Source organism: Nycticebus coucang, chromosome 6 (genome assembly GCF_027406575.1).
Source record: "Nycticebus coucang isolate mNycCou1 chromosome 6, mNycCou1.pri, whole genome shotgun sequence".
NCBI lineage: Eukaryota > Metazoa > Chordata > Mammalia > Primates > Lorisidae > Nycticebus > Nycticebus coucang.
In genome coordinates, this window is record NC_069785.1 from 35,479,526 (window position 1) to 35,500,535 (window position 21,010).

A 21,010-nucleotide genomic window follows, 5' to 3' on the forward strand; every position below is an offset into this window, starting at 1 on the left:
TGGCTAAAATTCTCTGTAGTCACCATGAAGGGCTACAGATATGAAAGGTGACGCGGGGGGGGAGGTGAGTGGGGATAATCATTTTCCCTCTCACTCCACAGTCATCCTTCAATACCACTTCTAACCAAAACAGGACAACGTGGAAAGAGGGTTTAGGAACTCAGAATGTGAGAGTCCATTGGGAGTTCCGAAACCAGGATTGCTGGTTGTGGGGCGGGGAGGTGATTGAAGGACCCAGAAAGTGAAGATAAAGGCATAAAGTAAAAAATTAAACACGAAAGAAGAAATTGTTGAAGTCTGGGGTGGAGTTGCTAAATCTAGTTGTGGGCGTGCCAGGAAGCCCGAGGACCTTCATGCATTTGTTCTTTCTAGTCTCCCTTTTTAAAAATTATTTGAGACTTGCTTGCAATCCGGTGGAAATGACTTTTCCAACTTTTTCATTTTTTTTTTTTTTACAGAAAGAAAATCTTCATCTTCTCTACTAATAGTTTCCTGGAAGTTCTTACCTGAGGAAGATTCTAGTCTGTCCAATTTGCTGATAAGCCAATCAAGATTATTGGAGAACTGAGCGCAGTTGTTCCTGTTTCCGCGAATGAGAGCAGCTGGAAGCAAGGTGATATTGCATCATGTGGGTTAAAGGGCATGATCACGGGCAGAAGAACTCAGAAAACAGTCGAATACTTCCCTTACTTAGCAATTAAACGGAACCAAATAACATCTTATCCTGCCTGGCCCTTTGACATAATTCTGTTTCTATGTTTAGAAGAGCAAAAATCTAGTTCACTTACTCACTCAACAAGTTTTTTCAGAGAATCTGCTATGTACCAGGCACCTGTCCAGTTGCTAGGGATAGAGAAATGGGGCAGAAGGAGGAGATTCCCTGCCTTTATCAAGTAGGGGACAGAGACAATCAACACACGACTTAATACAATTACTTCAGAGATACCCAAGCATTTAAGACTTGGTTATTGATTTAAGAACCCAACTTCTTGCAACGTTTTCATAAATCTAGTTAGAGATCTGTTACTCTTCAGTACTAAAGGAAAACACCTCACAGAGATACCCAAGCATTTAAGACTTGGTTATTGATTTAAGAACCCAACTTCTTGCAACGTTTTCATAAATCTAGTTAGAGATCTGTTACTCTTCAGTACTAAAGGAAAACACCTCACAGAGATACCCAAGCATTTAAGACTTGGTTATTGATTTAAGAACCCAACTTCTTGCAACGTTTTCATAAATCTAGTTAGAGATCTGTTACTCTTCAGTACTAAAGGAAAACACCTCACAGAGATACCCAAGCATTTAAGACTTGGTTATTGATTTAAGAACCCAACTTCTTGCAACGTTTTCATAAATCTAGTTAGAGATCTGTTACTCTTCAGTACTAAAGGAAAACACCTCACTAAACATATCTGGAGGCCGGGCGTGGTGGCTCACGCCTGTAGTCCCAGCGCTGTGGGAGGCCGAGGCGGGTGGATTGCCTGAGCTCAGAGGTTCAAAACCCATATGAGCAGCAGTCAGCCAGAGTAAGACCCCGTCTCTACCAACAACATCAAAAACAGACAGCACTGCAGGAGAAAGAAAATCAACAAAAAAGGAGTACTTCAAACAAACATGAACAAGCACACTGAAATTAAAAAAAAAAAAAAAAAATAAACATATCTGGAAAGGCTGGTTGCGCTAATAGAGAAACCACGACAACATGTAACTATGAAATATTTAAATGTATCACTCTATGGCAGTGTTTTCCAAGTGCAGTCCCCAGCTCGGGGGCTCCAGCATCACTTGAGAACTTGTTATATATACAAATTCTCAGGCCTCATCCCAGATCTACCCAATTAGAAACTCTGGGGATGGGGCCCAGCATCTATGTTTTACCCGGCCCTTCAACTGCTTCTGATGCCTGTTCTTACTTGAAAATCACAGGCAGATGACATTGCAGAGAGGGAAAGAACAGGCTGTCACTAGAGAGTTTCACCATCCAGACCAAGTAATCCTCCCTCCATAGGGCAAAGATAGGCAGTGTAAATGTGAAACACGTCCGTGTAAAGTGATTCACCGCCCCGTAGCCTGACCTCCATGTACTTGGTTTTCGAGGCTGATACACGGAACATTTAGGGCAAGGAAAGGCCTTCTCTAGGGCCTCTGCTTTCTGTCTCCAGTCAGTGGAGGGCAGAATTCAGTCCGAGCCCCGGACTTGCTCTTCAGGTCAGTTGCAGCAAGGGGGTCCAGCATGAGTCCTGGAGCCAGACGGCTGCGAGTTAAGCCTCAGATTCACCATTTACTAGAGTGTAACCTGAGGCTATGAGTTTCTCTGTGCCTCTGTTTCTTCATCACCAAAATAGGGAGGGAAGAGTAACTCTGCCTCAAAGTGTGCTTGCAGGATCTAAAGAGAGATTCGACTCCATAAATGCTAGTTATTACTGTTGTATTAATAACTGCTGGGTTTCAGCTGTGTCACTACAAAAGACTAGAGTCTGAAGGGACTTTGCAGGGTCACACAGTGCAGGGGCCATCTCACTAGCCTGCTCCCTCACATGGAGAACAGGAAAGACTTCTCTGGGCTTCCCTCTCGCCTGGTGACCTTTCAACAGACCCTGAAGCACAGCCCTGGGATGGGGTCTGAGCCTGTCCTGGCGGCCGCCTTCTGCACAGGCCGATGCCGCCTGCTTGCTGTATGCCTCCCGCGGCAGGCAGCCCAGGCACCAGAATATGATCACAAGCTTAGCACCATGAGAAGCAAGGCTGGATTCTGGAACATTCTTACTTCCTGCCTTTTTCTTTGCCCCGAAATAAACAAACAAAAGGCCAAATCCGTAGAAATTGTAACTGACTGACAACCAGAAAGGGCAAGGAGAAGGGTGCTGAATTTAAGAGAATAACAGCCTTCAGAGCGCAGGCAAGATCTTTGCAGAAGTTTAAAACTGGAGACGCCACAAATGTGCTCTAAACCCTCTTCCTCATTCAAGATAAGGAATTAAGGTTGAGGGAGTGTCGCTATCAAGGGCTTCACAGGTAGTTAGCAAAACGGGCCCTGTCTGCTCCCACTTGTGGCTCATTTCTTGATCTGAGTTTGGAAAACACAGTAAGTTAGCAGAATGAACAGCTGGGTTACAATCAAAGGTTAGCAGAAGGCTCCCAGGGAACGAGGCTAGAGGACGGCCGCTCTGCACTCTCACTGCTGACAAGCCCTTGAGAGCCTTCCAGCGAGGGGCACTGTCTGTGCACTTACCCAGCAATTTGTAGAGGAGGTTCAGGATTTCTTTCCAGGCCATGCCGCTCTCTTCCCTTGCAATCCCTGCAAAGTGTGCGACGCTATTGTAGATATTTAAGCGATCGATGCAATTTAAGACAAGGGCCAGCATTCCCTGGGAAGGAGAATTGAGGGAAGAGTAAACTTTCCTGAGTAAGAAGGCAGAGTCCCTTTTGCTCTTTCGGGTCACCTTTTAAAGCTGATAACGCAAATATGCAAATAGACCTTCCGGTGCCAGTTGTGGGTTTGTTTTTGCCTCCTCAAAACAAAATATGCATTTTTATGCCTCAGAGACCTAAATAGCATCTATCTGGGGGGTGAGTCAGCAGTCTCCTCTGACAGGTTGGCCCCCACGTGCTTAACTTAATCCAAGGACAGATTGAGGAAGAGGGAGCCTGAATGAGTCTCACAGAAACCGGGTTTCTGTCTGGTGTGAAGCGACTCTGACTCACTCAGAAACAGCTCTGGATACAGTACCTGTTTCCTCCTAAATCTCACATAAGAGCCAGAAGTTCCATTTAGATGTACAGGACAAATTTGCTTGCTTCCTCTCCGAAAAATATGCAATTTAGAGACAGTGAGACTAAAAGGAGATTTTGAACTACTTTTCCAGCTTTTCATTATTTTACTTTAAATTTTTTTTTTTGTTTTGAATTTTTATTTCAAAATATTAGGGGGGCACGAGTGTTCTTGTTACATGGATGAGTTGAATAATGCTGAAGTCAGGGCTTTCAGAGTGCCAGTCATCAGAATAATGCACCTGGTGCCCCACAGGTGAGTCTTTATCCCCCACCCCCCTCTGAGCTCCCGATGGGTACACCATTATGACCACATATAACCATTGTTTAGCTTCCTACTTAGCAGTGGGAACAGGTGGTGTTTGTTTTTCCATTCCTGAAATACTTCACTGAGAATAATGTTCACCATTTCCATCCAAGTTGCTGCAAATGACACAACTTCATTCCTTTATGGCTGAGTAGTACTCCACAGGGAGAGTGTGTGTGTGTGTGTGTGTGTGTGTGTGTGTGTGTATACACCACATTTTTCTTGTCCACTCTACTCAATAGGTACTTAGCTTGATTCCATACCTTTGCGATTGTCAATCATGCTGCGATAAACATTTGCGTACAAGTGTCTTTTTGATATGACATTTTTTTTCCCTTTGGGTAGATACCCTACAGTGGGATTGCTGGATGAAATGGTTGGTCTAGTTTTAGTTCTTTGAGGAATCTCTACTGTTTTCCATAGAGGTTATGCTAATTTATAGTCTTATCAACAGTGTATATAGCATTTCTTTTTTATCATATCCACACCAGCATCTACTGTTTTCTGATGTTTTTCAATAATCACCCTTCTGATGAGGTAAGGTGGCATCTCGTAGTGGTTTTAATTTGCATTTCCCTGATATCAGTGATGTTGAGAATTTTCTGGTTAATTTATAATGCTATGCCACTTATTAAAAACCTTTGTGCCTAGCCGTTCTCAAAGAGTAGGAAGGAGATGGTAAATGCAGTTTCAGGAGCTTACAAGGCACACAGAGTGCTCTGGGGTTAAAGTCCACTTAGGTTAGAAGACTGAGCAGGGATGGTTCTACATTCCACTCCAGTAACGTTAGAAATGCCTGAGAGAGGAGCCCTGTTACCAAGCGTGGTGGATCCAGAAGTATAACCATAGCCTGCCAGCCCCAGACCATCACGTGCAACTACAGAGAAGGCTGTGACTTGTGTAAGGTCAGACACAGTCAGAAGTGGAGCCAGAGCAAGATCCTGGGTCTCTTCAGCCCCCAGGCCAGGCTCTTCCTCCAGTGTTTCATGTGCTCACATTCTGACATAGACCTAGCTTCATCTGTATCTTTCAGATCAGCTTCTAAAGCGTTCCTGTTGTGGGAGAATCTAGGCATTGATATTTCTCAAACAGATTTCATAAACAATTCTGACATCTTCCCAAATTTGGGAATCACAGCCAATGCCAATGTTCTAACAGCTGAAATGGATTGAAAATGGATTTTTGGATATACACGTGGCATGGAAGCTTTCACAACGTCATCAGATTAGAATGTGCCACCATGGCTCATGTAACCACAATCCGCTGACAGGGAGGGTCTGCGTCCAGAAAACCCCTTTCTTCCCAGGTTCTGAACGTCTCTCTTGGTCTCAGCTCTTTCATAAGCGCGCGCGCGCGCACCTACCCACCCACCCACACACACACACATACACACACACACACACAGACGAAGGTAAGGTGCGGTCATAGATATTTTAGCTCCGAACACAAATGGAATGTCAGCTTTTTGCTCTGACTTACCTCTTCCTTGAAGAGATTCTGTCTGTTTTTGAGTGAGCGGAGCTTGTTCTGCTTGTCCTCATGTGGCATCTCCTCCTCTGGGGGCTGGAAGTAGGCAATCAAGTCCTGCAGCGTCTGCAGGACCTCTGCTATGGGCAGGGCGACAGGGGCAGCTGTGCGGTTGTTCCCACTAAAAACAAGGGGAGTGTCATGGCTCAGGCACCGGCCCCCAGCAGGACCCTGACAGCACCCACTGGCTCCTGCTCCTAATGGCCCCGGATGCACCGTGAACTGCTTCCCATGGTGGTCACTGTGCCAACGGCTACAAAACAAAATCTGCAACTAATGGAGCAAGAGAAGAGAATATTCTGATGTTAAATCTACTTCACAAAGGGAAGTAATTCCTTTTAGCACATTTTTTTTTCAAGCAACTTACAACTCATCTTGTTAAAATTGCTGTGATAGTTCAGCACCTAGCATCCCACAGGTCTTCAATAACCTTCTAATGAGGGTTTTTCTGTAATCCACAGAGGGAATTTTAACTGTGACGAAGACAGTGACTTTTTCATCTGTAGCAGATGCTTCTATTGTGTTTACCCCTCTTTGTCTGCCACACTTTTTCTTTTTAAATAAAGTCACTTTCGAAAATAGATGTATTAACCTGCCATTCTTTTAAACTATCACTCCTTCTTCTTAGAATTGTTTTAACATAAGGCTGGTGGGATTTCCATCACTGGGTCTCTCCCTCTAGGTTTTCTCTGCCTGTCCCGCCCCCTGTAACCCCTCCCTGTGTGTCTTCTGATTCCTCTGCAGGTGTCCCCTCTTCACCTTTCTGTGAGCACACACACCTGCACTCCCTCACCCCATCCGTGTCGGCCACCTCACTCTCTGCATCCCTGTGTCCTTCCTCCGACCTCCCTGTTCCCTTCCCATGTATTTCTCTCCTCTCTTTTTCAGTCTCCCCATCTCTCAATTTCTTCCCTCTCTGCTTTGATGCTGTCCCACTTTGTTTTACTGTGTCACCCACAAGCTCATGCCACTAGGCCTACCATCTTTTTTTTCCTCTTTTTTCTTGATTTTTGACACAGGGTCTCACTCTGTTGCCCAGGCTAGAGTGCCATGGCATCAGCCTAGCTCACAGCAACCTCAAACTCTTGGGTTCAGGTGCCTTGGCCTCTTGAGTAGCTGGGACTACAGGCACCTGCCACAATACCCAGATCATTTTTCTATTTTTAGTAGAGACAGGGTCTGGCTCTTGCTCAAGCTGATCTTGAAGTCCTGAGCTCAAGAAATCCTCCTACCTCAGTCTTCCGGAGTGCTAGGATGACAGAACTGAGTCACTGCATCTGGCCTGGACCCACCATCTTTCCCTGCCTATTGTTCCTCATGTGCGTGTGTCCCAGTCACTTATGTTTCCAAAATTTCTATAATTAAATCCTTTCAACACGGGGAGACTGCAAGCCATCACAGATTTCAAAATGAACGTTCATTTATCCATCCCCTTGAGGGATATACAGGTAAGCCTCTCAGAGGCTGAGAAGAGGAAGGGGAAATGGACTCATCCACTGTGGAATTTCACTCTTAGGCCCTGAGTGGTTAATTGGCTGATGACGTGAGCAGCATCAGGGCTGCTCCTCCATGGTCAATTTTTACTGAGTTCTTCTATGTACTTACAATGTATTTGTTTAAGTCAACTACTATTATTATATAATTAATCTAGACTCATACCAAGAAAAATTGTCAGCTAGGTTCAAAGCAAAGACTCAAGTTCTGAAAACATTTAGGCTCTAAGGCAGCGGTTCTCAACCTGTCGGTCGTGACCCCTTTGTAACAATGAAAATACATTGTGGCATTAGGAAAGTTGAGAACCACCGCTCTAAGGTGATAATAATTCCAACTGTGTACAAAAAAAATGCCAAATGGGGTTAGAAGACCAGTGGACTATGAGCTTATCAGAGGCAGAGAGGGACTTCTCAGTGGGCATTCAACTTCTGGCGGTGCTTGGCACGTGGCAAGTTCTCAGTATGTGTCTACAAATGACTACCTAGGATATTAACGAACAAAAAACCAGTGGGGAAGAGAACACCATGAAGACATCAGATGTCTGGTGAAGGTTTGGAAATACAAAACTCAGTCCTATATGACTTCCCACTGCTAAATTCAGTGACAGAATGAATGTATTTTCCTCAGTATTTTGTTCTAGAGCTTGCATTTTTTTTTTAACCTTTTAGTTTTACAGAGACACTGAAGCTGGTTAAGAATAATTCTTTATGTGATATAAAAAGATGAAAACAAGAGGTTTATAGGTGTTTTTGCAGCTTGCTGGAGCAGCATATATTTTAGACAGCTGGAATTCCAAGGTTTTAGTCTTGGCATTGCCATTAACTGTGTGGTATCGGAACTGCCTCTGAGCCCCTTGTGCTTCAATTTTATACCTGGAAAATAGGAAATATATACTCTATGTTTGCTAGTTTCCCCCCTTAGGTCTACTGTTTTTGTTCAGCAGATTCTCTCTTTTTTTCTTTTTTTTTTGTGGTTTTTGGCCGGGGCTAGGTTTGAACCCGCCACCTCCGGCATATGGGACCGGCGCCCTACTCCTTGAGCCACAGGCACCGCCCCTGTTTGGCAGATTCTCATGGCTGGATCACTTCGTCTTGCCCCTGGAAAACATCAATAAAATAATAGTCCTCCATTAAGCTGAAGCAGATCCACTGTTCCTTAAAAAAGAAAGCTCATATCACATGCTTGGCACTGAGGACAGTGATGGAAATAGACTTGACCTCTGAACAGCCTCATGGTCTTCACATTCTACTTTAGATCCTCAGTGTAAAGCCCATGGACGAGATGGGTGTATCAGTTCAGAAACAATCGCAATTGTCATCCAGCCTCCTCCTCCCCCTCGCACCTCCGGTCACACTGTAGTCTTGGATGTTTGCCAATGGATTCTTTTCTTGAAGTGAGATCCCAGGTGATTCTGAATATGTACCATACCATGACCATAACATAATTATTTAACTAGAAGCTGTTTCTCTCCTAAGGTTAAACTCAGAGGGCAGAGGGTTGTATCTTTTTCTGAGACTTTCTAGTCTCTTGCGTTGTTCATTTGTCCTAATGGATAGTTCCCAGAAAGTCCACAGAGGATGAAGAAATTTTAACCTTTCCCTCTTCACTGTTATTATTTTGTTATTTATTATTTCCTTATTCTTTTAGCCATGATTTGCTCTCGCAGAAGGCTGCCCCTCCTTCTGGTTTCTATGAGCACAAAGCACGCACTGTTGGTTTCTCAAAAGGGATGGGAGACAGAATCTCCTTTCACAATATTGTTTCCTCCTTCACTTCCTAGCTCTTGCAAAATCCAAGTATTATGACTTTTGCAGCTTACACTCCTTCTGCATTGATTTTCTTTTTTTCATTAGTCCTCCTTTTTTTCTAAAACACTGGTGGCTGAAAGACTCAAGAATTTCTCCATGGAGGTTAGGAAAGCTGAGTGAGGAACTCAGTAAATCCTCTGTCATACAAAATAATGATAAAATTGAACAAAATAATAAAAAACAGCAATCTGGAAATTGACCAAAGACATACAAAAAAATCAAGTAGTATTTATATTTTAAGAATTGATATGCCCTGGTAAGAACAATGAGAGTCTAGGCGTTTCAGTCTCTGGATGTTTCCATCGCCTCTGCTGCTTCACGGTAAAGAGGCTCTAACAGGGTGGAGTAAGCCACGTGCAAAGCCACAGGCCTGCTCAGAAAGGACTGGAGAGGGCCCCAGCTATTTATCTCTGGGGAAGGTAAGGTCCTATGCAAAGACAAAGTAAAATCCAGGACAGAACTCCAAATGCCTGAACCTGAAACATGTTATCCCCCTCACACTCAGGTCATCAGCAAATGGTTGAAGGTTTGTCTTAGAAGAAGTACTAAAAAATTTTTTCAGGCTAAAAGAAAATGATATTAAATAGTAACTAGAATCTGTACAAAGTAATAAAGAGTACTATAAAGGTAATTGCATAGGTAAATATAAAAAATATATAAATATATATTTTCCTTTTTGCTTTTGCAATTGATTAAAAAACGATTGCATTAAAAAACTGTATTCTTGAGATCAGAATATATGAAGATATAATAAACAGGGTAATATTATCATAGAGGAGAAGGGAGACAATAGAACAATACTAAAGCAAACCTGTTTCATTTTATTTGTTATGTTAGTATTAATTTAAAGTAGGTTATTTCAAGTTAAATATGTACCAGGTTCCCTAGAGTAATCACTAAGAAAATAACTCAAACAATATTTAAAGGCTTGGTGCCAAAGGCTTAGTGAGTAGGGCGCTGGACACGTATAAGGAGGCTGGAGGGTACAAGCCTGGCTGGGGCCTGCTAAAGAACAATGACAACTGCAACCAAAAAATAGTCGGGCATTGTGGCAGGTGCCTGTAGTCCCAGCTACTCAGGAGGCTGAGGCAAGAGAATCGCTTAAGCCCAGGAGTTGAAGGTTGCTGTGAGTTGTGATGCCATGGCACTCTACTGAGGGAAACATAGTGAGATTCTGTCTCAAAAAAAAAAAAAAAAAAAAAAAATTTAAAGACCCTAACAAAGTAATTAAAATGTTACACTAGAAAATATCTGACACAAAAGAAGGCAATAAAGGAGAAACAAGGAACAAAAAAGATATGAGACAAAAAACAAATTAAATAAAACAGACATAAATTCAACTGTCTGAATAATTACATTAAATATAAATGGATTAAGAATACCAGTGAAAGGGAGAGATTGTCAGACTGGATTATAAGAAATTGAAATATGCTGTCTATAAGAGATATATTTCAGATTCAAAGACACAAACAGAATTGAAGAACATGTACCACACAAACAGAACTCATATATATTTACATTTAAGATATCTAGAGTGGCTCCACACGATAAAGTAAAAATGTTCACAGAGAAAAAAGACAGTTTATAATTACAAAAGAGTAAATTTATCAAAAAGATATGCCTATAATAAACATATAAGTGCCCAACAACAAAGACCAAATTATATGAAGCAAAAATGGACAAAAAGTCAGATAGAAAATGACAATTCAACAATAATTAGAAATATTAATATACCATTCCCAATCAGTTAATGTAATAAACCATACTAACAAGGGACAAAACTGTATGATTATATTGATAGACAAAGAAAAAGCATTTGACAAAATCTAGATAAAAACTCTCAACTAACTGGGACCTTTCTGAATGTGACAAAGAGTATCTATAGAAATCCTACAGTCACTGTTACACGTAACAGTAAAAACCTGAGTGTTTTCCCTATAAGACCAGGAAAAAGACAAGGATTTCTATTCACATTGCTTTTATTACACATGGTAGTAGATGTTCTAGCCAGCACAATCATGCAATAAAAAGAAATAAAGGGGTATTCCTATTGGAAATGAAAAAATAAAGTTCTCTTTATTCATAGATGACATAATCCTATATGTAGAAAATTCTAAAGAACACACACACAGCCACCAAAACTAATAAACAATTTAAATTAGGTCATATGATACAAAATCAATTATTTTAAAAACTCAATTTGTATACACCAGTGATATATAATCGGAAATGAAATTGAGAAAATAATTCCATTTGTAGTAGCACCAAAAAGAATCAAATCTATTCCCATATATTGCACAAAATTTTACTGAAAGGAATTAAAGAACAATAGACATTCCATATTTGTGGATTAGAAAATTTAATAGTACTATGATGATAGTCCTCTAAAAGTGATCTCTAGATGCAATGCAGTAACTTTCAAAATTCTAGCAGGTTTTCTTTTTGACACCTATGAATTCACCTTACAATTTAGATAGGAATGCAAAGAACTTAGAAGCACCAAAATTCTTTTGAAAAGAAGTATAAAATGGGAGGACTCACTCTACATGACTTCAATACTTACTATTATATAAAGTTAATCAAAACCAGTGTTGTTCTAGAATAATGAAGGACATATTGATCAATGAAATAGAATTAAGAGTCCAGAAATAAACTTCTACATTTATAGTCACTTGACTTTTGATAAAGGTGCCAAGGCAATTTGATGAGGACAAGTAGTCTTTCCAGCAAATTGTGCAAGAACAATCTGATATCCATATGATCCACATGCCAAAAGATGAATTTATACCCTTACCACATATTATACACAAAGATGTATTCAAAACAGATCACAGACCTAGAACTTCTTTGAAAAAAAAATTAGGAGAAAATCCTGGTGACTTTGGGTTAAAGAGTTTTCAGATATGACATTAAAAGCACAACCCATGAACAAATATGTTAAATTGGAGTTAATCAAAACTAAAAACTTCTGTGCTTCAACAAATACCGTGAAAAACGAGGAGAGAGGCCACAGACATGGAGAAAATATTTGCAGATCATAAGCTGTGTAAAGAATTGTAACCAGAAGATAAAAAGAACTCTCAAATCCAAATCTGAAGACGAATGACCTGATTTTAAAAAGGTAAAAAACTTAATTATCTTTTATCAAAGAAGACATGTCAATGGCTAATAAGCACATGAAAGAGGTTTAATATTATTATTCCATCCTGGAAATACAAATGAAAACCATTATGACATACCATTTCATATCCATTAGAAGGGCAATGATCAAAAAATCAGATAAGAAATATAGACAAGGGTGTGGAGAAACTGGAATTTCATGCATTTCTGAGGGGATTTTAAAATGGTTCATCCACTTTGGAAAACAGTTTTTCGGTTTAAAAACTTAAACATACTCAAATGTCCACTGATGGATGAATGGGGAAACAACCTGTGGTGCTTGCAGACAAAGGAATGTGATCCAACCTCTGACAGGAATGCAGGTCTGAGACACACCTCCCCATGGATAACCTCAAAGACATGTTGGTAAGTGAAACAAGCCAGAAAGGATGTTATATAATCCCACTTGTCTGAAGTACCTAGAAGAGTTCAATTCACAGAGACAGGAAGTGGAATAGAAGTTGCCGGAGACTGAGGGGAAAGGAGAATGGTGAGTGACTGTTTAATAAGTCCAGTGTTTCTGTTTGGGACAGTGAAAAAAAAAAAAAACCTGCACGTAGGTCAAGGCGAAAGTAGAAAAATACTAGTTAACTCTTAACAAATTCCTGGGCTGCAAGCCCTCAACAAAATGAGTAAGTCTGGTTCACTCCCGAGATAGATGGGAAAGTACTCACTAACTGCTTGCTTGACTAACTCCTGGGCCTGGGAAACAGACTATCCCCAGACTGACCTTTAAACAATGCCAGGTGGAGAGAACACTGAGACAAAGATGTACGGAGGGAAAGTATGAAACTAAAGTGAAGGGGAAAACATTGAAACAAAGAATGTCTGACGTATGACTAACTGCAAAATTCTGCTTCTGTACAATGCTTACTTGCTGCCCCCCAATTCACCCGGACAGCCCATGTGCCAACCAGGATGCAGATCAAGTCTTAAAACCCTGACTCCTTAAGCACTCGGCGCTGCTCTCAGAAACCCCATGTTGGGACACTGAGGCAGTCGCCAGCTGCCTTTTCAATAAAAGGACTCTGCTGTAAATTTGGCTTGTTTAGCAGTGTGGTCTTCGTGGAACTCCTGGGCACAAAATGAAGATAGATAGTGGTGATTCCACTGAACTTAAAAATGGGTAAATACTAATTCTCATGGGATATATATTTTACCACAATAAAAACGCATTAAAAAGTTATACAAATTGACATAGGAACCAGCAATTCCACTCCTATTTACTCAAGAGAAATAAAAACACCTGAAAGCTTTTACACTAAAATCTGTAGAAGAGTTATTCATAATTACCAAAAAGGGAAACAAGCCAACAGCTAAATTGCTGAATGAATGAACAAAATAGGATAAATGTGCATCTACATATTGATCTGCTTCCTCTTTCTCTGCACACACGTGTGATACTCTTCCCCAATAAAAAAGGGACAAACTTTAAAAATATAATGCTAGTTGAAAAGGTCAGATTCAAAAAATATATTTTACGATTTAATTTATCAATTTAATGTATTATGTTGAGACAAAAGCAGATTAGCAGTTTCCTAGGGCGGGGGGTAGCAACTCGAATAAACTATAATGGGCATAAGGGATATTTTTGCAGTGAAGGAAATGATCTAAAACTGAGTTGTGGTGATGGTTGTTTAGCTATATAAGTATATTAAAACTCACTGAATACTTACAAGGATGAATTTTATGATATGTAAATTCTACCTCAATAAAGCTGTTTAAAAATAATCTCCCCATTGTCAGGCATGTAACACCCACGGATTTTTAAAATCACAGCTTTATTGAAATATAGTTCACATATCACACAATCACCTATTTAAAGGGTACAATTAAATGGTTTACTGGTTTAGTCTATTCACAGTCGTGCAACCATACCATAATCACTTTTAAAAGTTTATTTCATCAGCCCTCCTTACAACCACATACACATTAGAAGTCATTCTCCCTTTCCCCCTAATATACCCCTGCCCTAGTAATCACTATTCTGGAAATTTCATAAACGAAATTATACACTATGTGGTCCTTTATGACATGCTTCTTTCACTTAGCATAATGTTTGCAAGGGTCATCTACATTATAGTGAGTGTCAACACTTCATTCCTTCTAATGGCCAAAGAATATCCATTTTATGAATATAGCACATTTCATTGATCTACTTTTAAGCTGATGGACATTCAGGCTACTATGAATAATGCTGCTATAAACATCTGTGTACAAGCTTTTGTGAGGACATCCATCTTCACTTGTTGGATTATAAAGGTAACTATGTTTTTTTTTTTTTTTTTAATGAGGGAGAATCTCACTTTGTCACCCTGGGTAGAGTACCAGGGTGCCTCACAGCGATCTCAAACTCTTGGACTCAAATAATCCTCTTGCCTCATCCTCCTAAACAGTTGGGACTACAGGTGCTGCCATAACACTCAGCTATTTTTAGAGACAGGGTCTCACTCTTGATCAGGCTGGTCTTGAACTCCTGAGCTCAAGCAATCCACACGCTTTGCTGAGCCACTGCACCCAAACCTATGTTTAACTTTTGACGAACATCCGCACAGTCTTCCAGAGAGGCCACAACATTTTACATTCCCACCAGCAGCGTGTGGGTGTTCCATTTTCCATACCCTCCCCCACACTTATCATTAACAATCTTCTTTATTATAGCCATCCTGGTGGGTGTAAAGGGGTCTCTCATTAAGGTTTCGGTTGACATTTTCCTGATGGCTAATGATAGAGTGGCTTTCCATGTGCTTATTGGCTATTTGTGTATTTTCTGATCTTTTGCCCACATTTAAGTTTCTTTTTCCTCATTGAGTTATAAGAATTCTTTACTCTAGATAGAAATCTATTATCAGATATCAGCCTTTTTTTCCCCATTATGTGGGATGTCTTATCACTCATATGATACAGCCCTTTGTAGCAAAACATTTTACATTTTGAGGAAGTAGAATTCATTATTTTCTTTTGTTGCTTTTGCTTTAAGTATCATATCTGAGATACTGTCTAATCCAAAGTCATGAAAATCCAGTCTTCTGTGCTCTTCTACAGGTATTATAGTTTTAGGTCTCACATTTAAGTCCTTGATGCATTTTGAATTAACTTACATATGTGTGAGGTGTGAGGCAGGAGACACTAACGTTTATAAAAGATGTGAGGACAGCAGTCAAGGATATTGAGGGCCACCCATGCGGAGAATGATGACTTGGTGCAAGTTAAGACTATATAAAAAACTCATATTTGCATGCAGCTATTTTTTTCTACTTATACCAAGACAATCTCTCTTGAAAAAGAGAAACAGGTTCTGGGAGTAATGCAACATAGAACGGAGGAAGGAAATTTTGCTTGGAGATCCCAGGAAACCAGAGGCAGAGCCAAAAGTAGACAAAAGATTGTTGACTTGTAATTCTCAGCTTCACTGTGAGGCAGGAATACCTCTTCATTCTCTTTCCTCCAATTCTAGTCACAGAACTTCCAAGATGTACCAGGTACATAGCCAGCTAGCCAGAGATATATGTCTCGGCCTTCCTCAGTTTCCCCTTCTGCAAGAAAGTCCTCAGACGTGGTGTTAGTAAGTTATTTGAAGGAAACATCCCAGGACAGCAGTTCTCAATTGTGGGTGAATGTTAGAATCACCGAGAAAGCTTTAATCAAGTACCAGCATTTGGATTCTGCTTCCTGAGATTATAATGCAATTGGTTTGAGATATAGCCTTGAATTTTGGGTGTTAAAAGCTCCCTGGATGAATCTAACATGTGGCCAAGGTTAAGACTGCTATTCCAGGGCAGTGGTTTTTAAACATTCGTGTATATCAGCATTACCTGGAGGGCTTATAAAATGTGATCTGATGGCTCTTACTCCCAGGAGTTTCCACCTCGGTAGGTCTAGTGTAAAGCCTGAGAATCTGCATTCTAACAAGTTCTTGCCCTGAGGGTAGGGCAGTTCACAGATGGTGCTGATGGACCTGTCCAGAAACTTAGTTAAGAATACGTGGGAGATGCCAGAGCAGAAAGGAGGAAGGAACCTGAGCCCAGCACCTGGGCTGCACTATTTCCCTGTGCCATCTATCTACCCTTCCCTTGTTACTTAAAAGAGAAGTTTATTCTGAACTGTAACAAAATCTTAGCCTTTATTGTAACTAATACACATCCCTTAGATGGCAGCCTTTCAACAGCAAGAAAAGTAAAGATAGAAAAAATTCTCATTTCATGCAAATTCACACATACAATGTATACCCTCTTGGATTTAAGGATATTTTCCTACAAGAGAAGAATGGCTTGGAACACTGCACAGCTTACAACAGAATCCGTTTCTCAGGGTAATTGGTGAAAAGAATCCTGCTTTGGCAGCATTACTTAGGCTGAAGGGATTACCATCAAAGTAGGCAGTTCCATTAATTTTTCCCATTTAAGTTCCAGCCATAGTTGGGTAATCCAAAGCTTCTGATGCAAATCTACCTTGACCCAAACCATGGCAACGAATCTGAATGCTGTAGAGCCCCTTTCTAAATGGCCCAGAGGGTATGGACCAGTTTCCCCATGCTCCCTCTCTCTTTACGTACTGATACAGAAGGGATCTGAGCATCCTGCTCTTTTCATTTAATCTTTGTGCAAAGACCTTGGGTATGCATTGCACCAACCCAAATAACCAATGGGGATTGGGCATTTATTGGACCAAGAGCAAAAGTACAGGAGGTCACCTACGTAGAAACTAAATGTCAGTCCCAAGCTCTCTGTGATAAAACTCTTTGCTGGTGTTTATTTCCTGAATATACTCATAGTATACAAAGGAGGTGAGTGGAGGGGGTTAGAGGCCTCAGACTAAAAAAAAACGCCCGCTAGAGGAAGGGAAGGTGCTAACGTACCTGACAAACTGGCTGAACAAGGCTGTGGTGTTCCGGATGATCCGGGCAGCCTGGGACTCCTCGCGCTGGCACCTCTGCAGAGTTAACCCATCATCCGTGTGGCCTTCCTGATGGAGGATGACCTACCCTCAGGGCAAGGAACAGAAGGTCCAGTTATGCATTATTCTGCAGCTGGGCAGTCGACCTGTCCTACAGGATTCCCCTCATCCTCTTATTCCTTTCTCTGACCAAGCTCCCTTGGGTCCACTTTGAAACCGGGACATTAACAGAGTCATTTCTCCCCGATGCCCTATCACTGACAGATGAACCATTCCTGAGACACGACGCTTAGATGAAAATGGAATTTGACGTACCACCGTGAGTCACCATAAAGTCCTCAGGTTTACATAGCCAATTTCAAAGAGTGAAATAGATTCTTCTCTTAAAATGAACATGGAAACATACCCTTGGAGATGGGAAAAGTCACTTTGTTCAGAGCCTTTTCCTCCAGAGATAAATTTGAGGAAGACAGATAATTCACAGCAAAAGTCTACTGGAATCAGGCGTGAGTTTCTCTACTGAAGGGCAGCTACCTGGTCAGTTAGCTACAGAATTGAGGACGGCAGCTTGAGGTGACGGGCTGCTTCTCAGGGAAGCTGGAGAAGGGATTTGAAAGCTCGGGCTCCGTGTTAGCAGATTTTCTTCTAGTCCTGCTATGCCACTTGCCAACCGTGTGACCTTGGGAAAGTCACTTAGCCTCTCTGCTTTGGATTTTACCATCTGCAAACAGACTTATCTTAGAGGGTTGTATGGAGGAATAGGTGATTTACAGGCAAATCCTTTGGCCTGATTCCTAGAACATAATAGGTGCCCAACAAGTGTTTGTTATGGGGGGCAGTATAGTACTGATCTTGGATGAGTTATCTGGACTCCAGGCACACTATTGATCACTAAGGCCATCGTGATACAATTTTGGGGTGGCATTAGCAGTTTTGGGTATAGAGGTCAGTGCTTTTTTCCTTTAAAAGGGTCAAGTATATGAAGATGTTAAGTGAGATGATTTGACCTTGGTTCGAGTCAGGGTCAAATCCTGATTTAAGTTCCCCAGCCTGGTTTCCACTCGATGAGAATAAGAGAAGAGAGACAACTGTGGGTCCTACAAGTCAGTTTGATGCGGACAAAACATGTGGCTCCAAAAAAACACCTTTGAATAAAGATCTCTCTCATTTTGAGCTTAAAGAAACTTACTTTCCTTTCCAAGGGAAAAATCTCTTATTTTTCTTTTGAAGGGATTTCCAGACAGAATGAATTCACACAGGAAGGTTTGCTTTTGAAAAAAGACTTTGCGCCCATCTATTATATACTGTGGAATAAGCTTAGGGAAGGATGCCCTGATTGTGGGATTCACTGTTATAAAATGTTACTTTGTCATATTTCCCAGCAACTAGTTAAGAACGTTGCATTTATATTTAATAATACATTGCCACTATGTTTACTTTGGCGTCAGTCCCAGATTTCTGGTCCCTAAAGACCAGAATTCATAGGTTTTGCTTGTTCAGATAATACAGTCCAACTGGTTAGCCAAAGAAGAGAGCAGTGAGGACTGGGTGGATATGCAGCTGTTAGTATGTTGTTCTTCTGGGCCCCTCTAATCTCAGCAGGCCAGTTCCTAAATGTCTTTCTTCTCTCTTAGGAATCCCACAGCCAAGAGCATCCCCACAATGGGGATGGGACAGTGGGATGGTAACCCCTTTAGGGTTTTCATTGTGCTTGTTCTCCATTGTTTTTTTTTCTAGATTACTGTTCTGTTCATTTCATAAAATGCTCAACACAGATCTGGACATCCTTTGTATTTTCAGAGATGGAATTTAGTCTGTCCCTTATGAAATGAAGCAGTGTGAGCCTGTCGAGGACCAAGCATGATGACACCATTTGGAGAGAGTTTCTGAAAGCACTTCCCAAATTTGCATGCATATTCCATTAATAACAGTTAAACGGATCTGTGGGCTTTGGTCTTGGAAGAGAAAGGCAGGGACAGGCACAATAAATCAAAAACGCAAATTGGGTTGTCTCTGTGTTGACAGAGCCCTTGGAGTGTGTCCCCTCCCATCCTGAGTCACATCACAGCCCAAATCCACAAATTCCACTTACTTTAAATGTTATCATTGCCTTAGTAGGTCTAAAAAACCGTAGAGTTTCGACATATTATTGTACTCTATAGAAGATTTAGTTTTCCTCTTGTGGGCTGAGAGGCTGGGTTTTTGGCATTGGATTTCAATTTGCCTTTATTCTCAGTGTGTAACCCTAACTCCTGAGGTGCAGCCCTTCTGGGATTTAGCTGAAAACCTCGTGTATTTTCCAGGGGGACCCTGGATCCCTGAACCCCAGCTTACATCTCCTTGGTACTGTCACACTGTTGACACTGCTGCCTTCTCTTCCTGTCACAGTGCAGCCTCTGTTTGCTATCTCGGCTTCACAGTCCATCTGCGGTCATCCGAGGGTCCCAGGAGAAACCACACACTGAAATTCAGGCTCATGTTTCTACAGCCCCCCACTCTGCACTCTTGGCCTCTCCTGTCCAAGCCACCTCTGCTGACCCTAAGTCTAATCTGCCTGTCCAGCACAAGACCCCTTCCACGGCCTGCATAGGGTGGCTCGGTTGTTGACATCTTCAAAAGGTTTGCTTGTTTGTTTTCTTTTTGTTACTGTTTTTTGCTTTGTATTTTACCCAGCCTTTTAGTAGTTGTCTGAAGAGGAAGGGAGGGTCTCATACAACTTAGTCTATGTGACCTCTTATTCTATTTTCTATCCTCTCTTGATCATTTCATTCTCCTTTCCTTGGATATTTTCTTAGTGTGTTTTTCTTTACACAATAATTAAGATATCACTTTATGTGTGTTCCTACATTCTTCCTTATCAGTATTCTTGGAAACTTTTCATCGTGACCACATTAGGCTGATAATCCTGAACTATAGTGTATGTTGCCTCCTAGAACTTTATCCTTCAACTCCTTGACTATTCAAGCCCATGTTTTATAAGGTTATTTCAAGAAAAAAAAGTCACACCCTTGGCATCCAGCCTCTGGTTCCTATAAAAAACGCACTACCATGGCAATTTATTTTCTGATGAAAAGATGCTACAAGTACTCAAGCTGGTTTCCCCCGCAGCAGGCTGTGCCACACCACCGAGGTCTGAAGGCATTCTCTGTGGATACAGCACAATTCCACAACATCGCTTCTTTCTGCACATTGATTCCTGTAGGCTTGTTACTATGCAAGCTGCATCTTCTCTATAGAGATTCTATTTAGTCTCTATATTATAAAAACTGCACAATAACTCAATTATCCACTTAAATGAAGGGAGAAATGGTGTGGATAATCCCAAGACAGCAAATTACCAAGTCATTTAGATCAGGCTCTAGAGTACATTAAACAAGTGCCATGTCCTCCTCAGAGATTTGCTATGTATTCGCTGGTCTTTTTCTTTTTTTTTCTATTGATAATAGGGTCAGAGTAACCAAATTAGGCTAATGAATTAGAGGAACTCTGTGTGATGTCTCATAGAATAACTCCTTAGATTAGTAAGAAGTAAAACATAACCATGTTCGCTTGATCTCAGAATCACTTCTATTGCTTAGTGGCTTCCGACTCAGTGGAAAGCAAATGGAGACAGACCTTCTGATCTCTCACCTTTCTTTTCAGAGGTCCCAGGCGGGGTGTTTTGGCATCTTGTGCTTTGTAGGTCACCCACAGACCACTGGCAATGTGCTGGACAAAGCAGATGGAATCTCCATACTTGATTTCTGGAACTCCCATGCCTTCTATGTCTCGCTTGTGACTGGAATCCAATTTCTCCTTGATTTCCTAATTCGTGCACAAAATAAACAAACACAGGCATGTCTGACGAAATAGAAACACAATACATAAAACGAATAACCTCTGCAGAATTTGTAAGCCCGGGAACTGATTACCAAAATAATCACCACGTGCCCATCAGGGCCAGGCTCTAGGAAAGGCTTGCTTCTCTTACCTGGTGTTAATTGTAATGTCAACAGCTTTCCAGTTGTGGCTGCTTCAGGGGTTATTTAAATCCATGGGCAATGAA

The 21,010-nt window shown here is 41.2% G+C and overlaps 1 protein-coding gene across 2 annotated transcripts in view; it reads right to left on the reverse strand.

Moving 5' to 3' along the window:
* RYR3 (ryanodine receptor 3) overlaps positions 1 to 21,010 on the reverse strand; it is a 502,828-nt gene that overhangs the window by 248,349 nt on the left and 233,469 nt on the right. For both annotated transcript variants that reach the window (XM_053594081.1, XM_053594080.1), the window contains 5 exons: positions 20,596 to 20,769; positions 16,928 to 17,049; positions 5,561 to 5,729; positions 3,236 to 3,371; positions 507 to 602 (listed from right to left, as the gene is read on the reverse strand). In XM_053594081.1, the coding sequence (XP_053450056.1) occupies positions 507 to 602; positions 3,236 to 3,371; positions 5,561 to 5,729; positions 16,928 to 17,049; positions 20,596 to 20,769 (697 nt within the window). The remainder of the gene's footprint in view (positions 1 to 506; positions 603 to 3,235; positions 3,372 to 5,560; positions 5,730 to 16,927; positions 17,050 to 20,595; positions 20,770 to 21,010) is intronic.